This window comes from Hydra viridissima, unplaced genomic scaffold (assembly GCF_058129835.1).
Source record: "Hydra viridissima isolate aposymbiotic clone 2 unplaced genomic scaffold, HvirCarnegie_v1 scaffold_10, whole genome shotgun sequence".
Lineage (NCBI taxonomy): Eukaryota > Metazoa > Cnidaria > Hydrozoa > Anthoathecata > Hydridae > Hydra > Hydra viridissima.
In genome coordinates, this window is record NW_028324309.1 from 5615001 (window position 1) to 5625000 (window position 10000).

The 10000-nt window shown below is 27.7% G+C and overlaps 2 protein-coding genes across 2 annotated transcripts in view; both read left to right on the forward strand.

The window, feature by feature from the left end:
* LOC149882802 (anamorsin homolog) overlaps positions 1 to 2362 on the forward strand; it is a 13644-nt gene extending 11282 nt beyond the window's left edge. The window contains exons 6-10 of the mRNA XM_090100031.1: positions 1022 to 1080; positions 1242 to 1311; positions 1528 to 1576; positions 1672 to 1741; positions 1924 to 2362. Coding sequence (XP_089956157.1) covers positions 1022 to 1080; positions 1242 to 1311; positions 1528 to 1576; positions 1672 to 1741; positions 1924 to 2052 — 377 coding nt within the window. The 3' untranslated portion in view covers positions 2053 to 2362. The remainder of the gene's footprint in view (positions 1 to 1021; positions 1081 to 1241; positions 1312 to 1527; positions 1577 to 1671; positions 1742 to 1923) is intronic.
* Positions 2363 to 2445: 83 nt separating this feature from the next.
* Positions 2446 to 10000, forward strand: part of LOC149882803 (beta-catenin-like protein 1) — a 14534-nt gene continuing 6979 nt past the window's right edge. The window contains exons 1-13 of the mRNA XM_090100030.1: positions 2446 to 2538; positions 2759 to 3019; positions 3131 to 3237; positions 3398 to 3537; positions 3820 to 3917; positions 5327 to 5420; positions 5616 to 5707; positions 5845 to 5914; positions 6027 to 6085; positions 6504 to 6652; positions 6757 to 6889; positions 7025 to 7073; positions 7190 to 7287. Of these exons, the coding sequence (XP_089956156.1) occupies positions 2509 to 2538; positions 2759 to 3019; positions 3131 to 3237; positions 3398 to 3537; positions 3820 to 3917; positions 5327 to 5420; positions 5616 to 5707; positions 5845 to 5914; positions 6027 to 6085; positions 6504 to 6652; positions 6757 to 6889; positions 7025 to 7073; positions 7190 to 7287 (1380 nt within the window). The 5' untranslated portion in view covers positions 2446 to 2508. The remainder of the gene's footprint in view (positions 2539 to 2758; positions 3020 to 3130; positions 3238 to 3397; positions 3538 to 3819; positions 3918 to 5326; positions 5421 to 5615; positions 5708 to 5844; positions 5915 to 6026; positions 6086 to 6503; positions 6653 to 6756; positions 6890 to 7024; positions 7074 to 7189; positions 7288 to 10000) is intronic.

Consider the following 10000-nt stretch of genomic DNA (forward strand, 5'->3'; position numbering starts at 1 on the left):
ATTGAAAGAAGAGACTAATAAAAAGTATTTTCATATAAGTGGACAAAGGGAAAACTAAGGGTAACAAAGGGAAAGTCATTTTGTTTGGAAACAGCATTTTCATAGTAATGAGTTTACAAATCTATTTATATAATTTAAATGACACAATTGAGTGCATGTTAATATTGAAGACATTTTTCTTCAACATTAAATCCATTCATATCATTCATAGTTTGACAATTAATTCTTAAAAAAAAATTATTTAGCTTTTTCTGTTTTTTATAGTTAAAATGTAATTATCTGTAAAAAGATATTTAAATAATAGATCTCTAAAATGCATTTGACTAAAATATTTGTATGAATAGTGGTCGAATTTAACTTTTGAATGAAGAGCTGTTTGGTTTTAAAAATTTAGTTTAACCTTGTATGCGAGTGGTTTATGTTTCTTTTTATTCAACACATTTAATTATTTTAAAGTTTTTGATGTCAGTTTTATTTTAAATATAGTTATTTAAAGTTACTATTTAACATAATCAAAAAGTATGAAAAAATAAATCAGTGATTTATATAAAGGAAAGTTTATTGATTTCGAAAAAAGCTCGCCTGTTAGATTATCTAATGCTTATGTTATTATTTCAAAGCTGCAAAATAGGTACATTATAATACTTATCATGCTATATATTATATAAGCAAATGTAACTACATAAAACCATTTAAAAAAACACATTTTTGCCCTCTTACTATTTTAAATGAGGGTGGTGGTGTAATAAAAGTATGGAAAATTTTTGCCATTACATTTTTTTTACATTAATTCAAGCCTTGTCACGCATAGTGTTCTACAATTCTTTTTCTGTTTTTTGTTTTAAACTAGTTTTTATCAAAATGTATTTGCTTTTTGTTTAAAATTTGAAAAATGTTGGATGCTTTTGTATAAAAGGTATAAAAATAAATATAGGATATTATTTTTTTGCGTTTAAGGTTTTGAATTATGTACTCATTGTTTAACTTCAATTTTTTCTTTTCTTTTTCAATTTTGATATAGATGTTAAAGCTAATAATGTATGGACGTTATCTGCACTAGACATGAAAGATGATGAAGTAGTAAGTTTGCATTTTAGCTAATTAATTTTTTGTATAAATTTGATGGACTTAATTTTTTTGAAAATTAGATAGATTACAACTTTAATACTTGTTCTCCGTTTTTTGTTAAAAATATCTCACTTTTATGAGAGAAATAATGTTTGTTTTTTTTCTTTTGATAGGATATAATTGACTCAGATGCATTGCTGGATTCTGAAGATTTTATTCGACCAGATGCTTCTACAATTAAAAGTATTGCATTCTGTTGTTACTTGATTTTTAAATTACACTGGCTTTAAACATTAACAAAATGTTTTAGTTTGGTGCTTCTTCATTTAAAATCCGTTTATTTATGAGTTTTTTAAATGTTTATTTACAAGTTTGTAGAACAGTTTATTATAGGAGTTTTAACAATAGTACAAATGTAAATTATTATCCTAATTTTATATTTACTTATTTCCATTCCAGGTGATTGTGGAACTAATAATGCTGGAAAGCGAAAAGCTTGCAAAGGATGGTAACTTTTTATATCTTTTAAAGCAAAATACTTTTTATGTGAGTCTAATGATGAATTTTTTTTTTTTTTTCAATGTTATCTTATTGAATTTTCAGTACTTGTGGACTGGCAGAGGAATTAGAAAAAGAAAATGCACCTGTGAAACCAAAGTCTGCTTGTGGAAGTGTTAGTACATTTTCTTCAAGAGTTTTGACTAAAGTTACCTAAAAGTTACCTAAAATAACTTTTGATTTTCATCAAAAGTTTTAACTAAAGTTGCCTAAAAAAAGTTACCTAAACCTTATCTAAAAGGAAATCTTTGTTATTTACAAAATTAAGAGGAATCATTTTTATTGAATTGTTTTCAGTGTTACTTGGGAGATGCGTTTCGATGTGCCAGTTGTCCTTACCTTGGGATGCCACCATTTAAACCTGGTGATCAAATAACCCTCTCTGATAGACAACTAAAACCAGATGTAGAAGCTATACCAACATAGACTGTACTATAAAAGACCTATGACATAATACTAGTGCCTAAAAAAGAAGATTGTATTTGTATGACACTTGTATTATATTATGAGCAAATTAATAAGATAATCAGGCAGTTAAGTTATGTGAAATGATAGTTTCTCTAAAAAAAGTCTTAATGAACTATCATCATCTATGTAAATGATCAATGTAAATCAGTATTCATTCTTGTAAATGTTTGCATGATGATTTACAATAGTGAAATAAATATTTTATTTGTGTTTATTGAAAGTTTTTTGTTATGTATTAGTATTGCAAAAATAAATCAGTTTAAATTTATTGTGTTTATGCTTCAAATGTCTTGGTTTTAAATAAAAATATGAAAGCAAGTTTTACTTTTTGTTTGCAATCGTTGGCAATGTTTATGTTAATATTTTTATCTTTTAGTTAAAGAATAAATAAATCTTCTGATTTGTATTAAAAAAATGGATGTTGGTGAACTTCTTAAATACCAGGTGATTTATATTACCCTCTATGTTAAATTAACTTACTTATGTATGTATATGTATGTATGTATGTATGTATGTATGTATGTATGTATGTATGTATGTATGTATGTATGTATGTATGTATGTATGTATGTATGTATGTATGTATGTATGTATGTATGTATGCATGTATGTATGTATAATGAAAGTTATTTGGAATGCTTTAATATAATTGATATTCTCCTAGCCTCAAAAAGGTACAAAAAGACGTGTTCCTGATCAGTTTGAGCGAAGACCTAAAGCTAAAAGAATCTCAAACAATGAAGAAGAATCTGAGACATACCAGTTTAAGAAAATTTTGAAAAAAGCAAACACTACTGAACCACAACAAAATCCTGCACCTGCTGCTCCAGTAAACAAAGATGTATCAACAGTCAAATCTGTAAAAGTTGGAATGACAGATGAGGAGAAAGAAAAACTTCTGAATATGGTTGAAAATGATGAAGAGGTATTTGATCACTTTTAGGCTATAATTAGATGATAAATTACTCTTTAGATTATTGCATCAAAAAGTTTATTTTCTTTTATTTGGCTTTTTTTCTGGATAATTCATATTCAGGTAGAAGCCATCAATGAATCAACTATTAAAAAATATATATTGACATTTGAAAAAAAAGTTACTAAAAATCAAGAGATGAGGATAAAGTTTCCTGACCAGCCTCAAAAGTGAGTGATTAATACAAATTGCAGTGTATTTAGTTTTTCTAAAGTTTTCATAGTTTTTAAGTATTTACTATTCATTTACAAATGCAAACTTCAACATCTTGTTACTTAATTATGATTCAATAATTTTTAACTAAATTTTAAAATGTTTATTCTTTTTTAGGTTTATGGAATCTGAAATGGAACTTCATGATGAAATTCAAAAGCTTCATGTTCTAGCTACTGTTCCAGAATACTATGAAACATTTATTAAGCTTAATGCTGTTTCCACTGTACTTGGTTTGTTAAATCATCCAAACACAGGTTGGTGGTTGTTGATAAATTTGTTAATGTCTTATTTTCCAATTAGTTAAATTTAAGTTAAGTTAGCAGGAGTTTTGAAAACGAAAATAAGAGACTTTTTTTGATACATTTTTGAACCTGTTTTTAAACCCAAATTTTAAATATTTTTGTAAATAATTTATCATGATTATCTTAATGATAATTTAAAAATATACATCATGCTTATGATTATTTTAAAATGCACTTTGTTTTGTTGTAGTTTTTATTTCATCTTTAATTGTTATTCTAAATGTTTTATGTTAGATATTTCAATTGCAATAGTCCATTTATTACAAGAATTGACTGACACTGATATGCTGCAGGACAGTGAAGTAGAAGCTAATATTCTTGTTGAAGCCTTAGTTAGTAAATGTTGCAATTGAATATTTTTTTTTGTTCCATTTTATTATACCTATTTTTTTTTGTTACTAATATCTATCTTTTCACCAATATTTATTTTGTTACCAGTATTTATTGAGTATGATAGTATATGCTTTGCTTCAGCATAGGGATGTGTTGCTGAAGTATGTACATGTGTGTGACAAGTATCAGTAATGCAAAGTGTCCCAAAAGTTATTATCTTTTTTGTTTTGCTTCTAAATTAATCACTTTTTTGGCATTTTATTTTCAGATAATTGTAGATAAACTCCAAAAAATTTTAAATGGATAATTACACTCCACAACAATTTGCTCCAATAATGCTGATGTATACATGAAATTATTGCAATACAATTTGAATTTCAAACACAGTTAAAAAATAAAACAAAGAAAACAAAAGTATGTAGCTGAAAGTTTACAAGATTATCCAGAAAAATCAATAAGAAAAGTGCAATAGACTTCAAAATCATCGTGGTACTGGCTCTTGCAGTCAGACACTTATTTCAATCAAGATACAGTTAATTCAAGAACTGAAGACCATCAAAAACATCTGAAATACTCCCAAGCGCCAATTCTATGTAATGAAATTCCAAATGAAAAAAAATGAAATTCCAGGTTTTACTGCAAAACTGTTAATGTTATGCAAAGTTCATTTTGAGCTGAATGGAATAGTAAACAAAGTTGTAGGTTGCTCTGAATTAAAAGTCCATGGAAAACTCACTCAAGCCTTTTACATCCTCATAAGATTACTGTATGGTGCAGAGTAACTGCCCAATTTATGGTTGGACTGTATTTTTGAAGGTGACACAACTACAGTCAACCATACATGCTACAGACAAATGATTAAGCATTTATTGGTGCCAGAATTAAATCAATTAGGACTTCAGAAAATATGGTTTTAACAGGATAGTGCTATGGCCCATACTGCTCAAGAAACAATAGATGTATTGTGACAGATTTTTCTGAACTGCATCATCTCCGAATACAGTGATTTTAATTAACCTGCCAGGTCACCAGAGTTTACAGCTCCACACTTTTTTTGAAGTCTGAAGTATACATGAACATACCACTAACTTTAGATCAAACATATCACAGGGTTTGCTGGGTTCTGTTATGGAGAATTTAATAATATAAGCCCCAACTTGTTAGCGCTTAAATTGGGTCTATTAGACATACTTTTCATAACTTACTGTAAAAAAATTATAAGATTTAAATTTGCATTTATTGTTAACACTTTGTATATTTGTAAAATTCAATAAAAATTTGTTATCAAACCAAATCAGAAAGTAACTTTTGGGGCCCCCTTTATAGCTAGTTTCAAGCTGGCAGTATATGCCTGTAAATTGTCCTTAGATCATTCATCTTGCCCTTACATTCTCACTATTTTTTTTAGTTAGAAGGTCAAGTAACAAATGTATTGCTGCAAAACCTTCAAAGATTAGATGAAAGACAAAAGGAGGATTTTGATGGTGTGCATCACACTTTAGGTACTTATAATTTACAGAGTCTTTAACAAGTTTTCTTTTACTACTAATTTTAAATGCCATTTTAACATATTCATAAATATAATTAACTTTTTTTTTGTAAGAATATTATATTAGAACAGTTGTAAAAACTGTATAAATATATTGAGATATATTTTATATACAATTGACGAAAATAATAGTAAAAGTTACTTTCAGCTGTGATTGAGAATCTAGCTGAGTTTCATCCTGATGTTTGTATAACAGCTGGGCAACAAGGTTTGCTCACTTGGCTTCTCAAAAGACTAAAGGTAAATCAAACCTTTAAAAAAAAATTTACTAATTTTTTAACATCATCTTTTATATAATATAAAAATACATTATTGAAGATATGTAAGCAGTTAGAGATAAGCTCAACATAAAACTTTTATTTTTTTTTTTTTTTTAGAGGAAAGTTTTTGACAATAACAAGTTGTATGCCAGTGAAATAATTTCCATTATGTTGCAAAATCATGAAGGTAAATTTAACTAAACTATAAATTCATTGAAGTTGTGGTGTTTCCACTACAGAATCATCAACATATAATTAATAATAATTGTATGATTTTTTTTTTTTTTTTTTATATATAGAGAATCGTCAGCTGTTGGGTGATTCTAATGGAGTTGACAGCCTTTTACAAGCTCTTGCAGTATATATTTAATTCTCATCCTGATGTAGAAGTTGATGTTTTTCTCTCTTAATACATTATCATTGGAAAGTTTGGCAATATGTAAATTTTCCAGAAAATACAAGTTATAAGTTTCCATTTGAATTATCAAACTTACAAACCTATTTTCTTATTAATGAACTTTTAGTTATTTATGCTTTTTAAATCCCAGTCTCCTTGTAAAATTAGTAAAACTTTAATGTGTTTCAAGTTGATAAAAATCCAATTGGTTGCTAACTTTCCAACATAGGTTTATATACTATTTTTACAATTAAAAGTTATTTGATTAAAAAATAGAGGATTAAATTTTTATTTAAATATTGCTTTTACATTTATATTAATGTACAATTAGTAATAATTATCATTTTTATAATTTCTTTTTGTTTAATAATTTTCTTAGGCGTACAAAGGTCATAATCCCAACAATCAGGAAGAGATCGAATACATGGAGAATTTATTTAGTTGTTTATGCTCTGCATTACTTTTTCCTTCAAATAAAGAACTTTTCTTAAAAGGAGAAGGCCTTCAACTTATGATTCTTATGCTTAGGTTAAAAAAACAAAGAATTTGTAAATTTTGAGATTTAAGGTATTTTTTATTTCATTTTGTCTAAAACATGTTAGAATCAACTCTTATTGTGGTTTGTTTTTTAGAGAAAAGAAAATGAGTAGATCAAGTGCATTAAAGGTGTTGGCCTACACAATGACTGGTGAAAATGGTGGTGATAATTGCAATAAATTTGTTGATATATTAGGTTTGCGATGTGTTTTTCCTCTATTTATGAAGGTGAGAGAAATTTTGATAATTTAGTTATTTGTGTAATATTATTTTTATAAATTAGTACATAAAAGTATCAAAGTTTTAAAAAGAAAAGCTATTTTGAAAACATTTTTTTTTTTTTTTGCTTTCTATTCATAACAGCCTCCTAAAAGAAATAAGAAAACAGGAAATAGTAAAGAGGAATGCGAAGGTAATTAAATTGATGAAATAAAAGTAAATATCATTTCCAATATTTTTAAGGTTTTTCAAAGAAAGAAAAAAAGCATTATTTTAATGGTTATTGTTATTTAATTTTTTTCTACTCAGAGCACACTTGTAGCATTATTGCTTCATTGTTCAGACACTTAACTGGTAGTAATCGCTCTCGCTTGGTGCAAAAGTTTGTTGAAGAAGATCATATTAAGGTATTTTAAAGATTTTTTTCTTCTAAATTCAGTTTGTTTTAAATCAGGATATTTAAACTTTATAGATAATCATAGATCATTTTTCTGCTGTTTCTTAAACTGCTAAATTTTGTTGCCATTCTGCTTAATACTAACTTTCCAGAATTATTTTTCCTCTAATGCTTATACATATATATATATATATATATATATATATATATATATATATATATATATATATATATATATATATATATATATATATATATATATATATATATATATATATATATTAGGGTGACAGATAAATCCATTAAAAAAACTTTTTTTTTTTTTCTTATGCTCTCAACCTTTTATTTGGTTCCATTTAATGAAAAAATAATACAGGGAAATTTTGGACACAATTTGTTGATGTTTAGGGGTTGCTCAATCCATTATTTTAATTTTGCAAGGCTGCTTGAACCAACATTTTTCATATTTTATCATTTATCTTTTCTATTTTACTAATTAAGTTGAGAATACTATCAATACTTTATTATTTGTTAATCTAATGAGTCATGCATAATATACATTGTTTTTTTTTTTAAAAAATTAAAAAGTTAAAAATAAAATAAGTTGGCTGGCATTTAGAACACCCACTGTAATATTTCATCATCCAGTTAAGTTACTGCATTAGTATTGCACTATTGCTAAAATTGTTGCATCATCCTGTGAATACAAAATACATTAAAACACATTATTAGAGAGATATTTTCAAAATTGATTTATTGTAAATGGAGACAAGAAGTGCTATGGTCTATTGGTCAAGCTACATCTGTGATCCCAGGGCACAAGTTGCCATCTAAAAGACAAGTCTTAAAATCTTATTTTTTCTTTAAAAATCATAATGTAAAAGAAAGTGCAGGCCTTGTGGCAGATTAGGTTCTAGACTTTTGGCAAAAAGCTAGAATTCCAACAAAGCAGCTTTATCGTGTTATAACACATGTTGAAAAACTTGTTGAGAAATACAGAAAGCTGAAAAAGAATAAAGGCAGAAAAACAGAAACTCAGCAAAGAAATAAGGAAACTTTTTCTCAAGAAATTGAAAAACTATTTGATATTGCTCATGAAGATGCTTTAAAATTAATGACAATAGAAGAAGACAAGACCTTTCTTACACTACAAAGAGAAGGAAGAAAAGGCTATATATATGATAATAATAATATATATATGAGTTTAGTTGATTGTGAGTTATTCAAACGAGAACAACGTATTTTAGATAGAAAAAAAACCAAATGAAGAAAGAGAAACAAAAGAGTTAAAAAGAAAAAAAGAAAGAATGTGTTCGACAGCCACAGACCTAGTTTTGACAGAATCAGACTCCTCTCAGGGTACAGATAATGAAGTAGATGACTTTATTCCATCATCAGCAAAGAAACTGAAAAAGAGTGAAAAAACAGAAAAAAAGAAAGTCATTACTCCAGCATTGGGACGGAAAATTGTCATCCGATTTGACAAGCAGAAATGAAGTGGATTGATTGCCCATATTAGTGACAGGATATTATGTAGAAAAACTGTTGTCAGTCCCAAAACTGGATAGAGGCACTGGTGAACAAATGAGTTACGCAACAGAACAAGCTTTAAAAGATTGGAACATTTCATATGACAGAATTGTGGCACTCTGTTTTGACACTACTTCAAGCAACACAGGTATACATTCAGGTGCTTGTACCTTGCTGGAAAAATTATATGGAAAGTCTTTATTACACACAGCCTGTCAACACCATGTTTATGAAGTAATTTTTTCCCATGTTTAAAAAACTTGTTTTGGAACATCTTATGGTCCAGAGGTTAAGTTGTTTCAACAATTTTGTGATCAGTGGAGTAAACTTAATGGCTCTTAACTGATGCAGATCTCAAAGTATATGGTTCACTTGTACCATCAGCTGTAGAATTTGCTGTAAATATGCAAGGATCAAAACAACCTCGCAATGATTACAAAGAATTTTTGCAAATGGCGATAATTTTTTTAGGAAAAACTCCTCCAGGCCAAAGGGGAATAACTTTTGGTTCTCCTGGTGCCATGCACCAAGCATTAAAATCCACTTGTTTTGACATCAGTTTTATTTAACAAAAAATGAAGAGAAGAATCTTCTACGATTTTTGATTTTTTCAATATTGATTTACATAAAACATTGGTTTCGGGCTCCCATTTCTTCATCTGCTCCTCACAATTACTTGACACTGATTAGGAAATTGAACAAGTTCAAAATATTTGACAAAGAAGTGGCTGAATCTGCCATAAAAGCCATTGCAGGACATTTATGGTATTTAACTGAAGACCTTGTGAGTCTCTCTTTTTTCAGCAATGAGGTTGATAACCAAACTAAAGAAAAAATATTGCTTGCGCTTGAAAAGCCAGCCAATAAAACCTAGGGAAAAAGACTTGAAGGTAAAGGATTAATGGATAAAATTGTAAGCATGAACTTAGATGACTTTATGTATTACTTAGATGAAAATATGTATTTGAATAGCTTGGAATAAATTGGACATTTATGAAGGAAAATTGCCCAGACAAGTGGAGTATAATAACTGAATACCAGGATGCACATAAAATTGTTAATTCTATGAAAGTTGTGAATGACACAGCTGAATGAGCAGTGAAACTCGTTTCAGATTACACAAAAATCTTGACAAAAGATGAAACTCAATTGCAATATATTTTACAAATTGTGGAAGAACATTGATGTCAAAT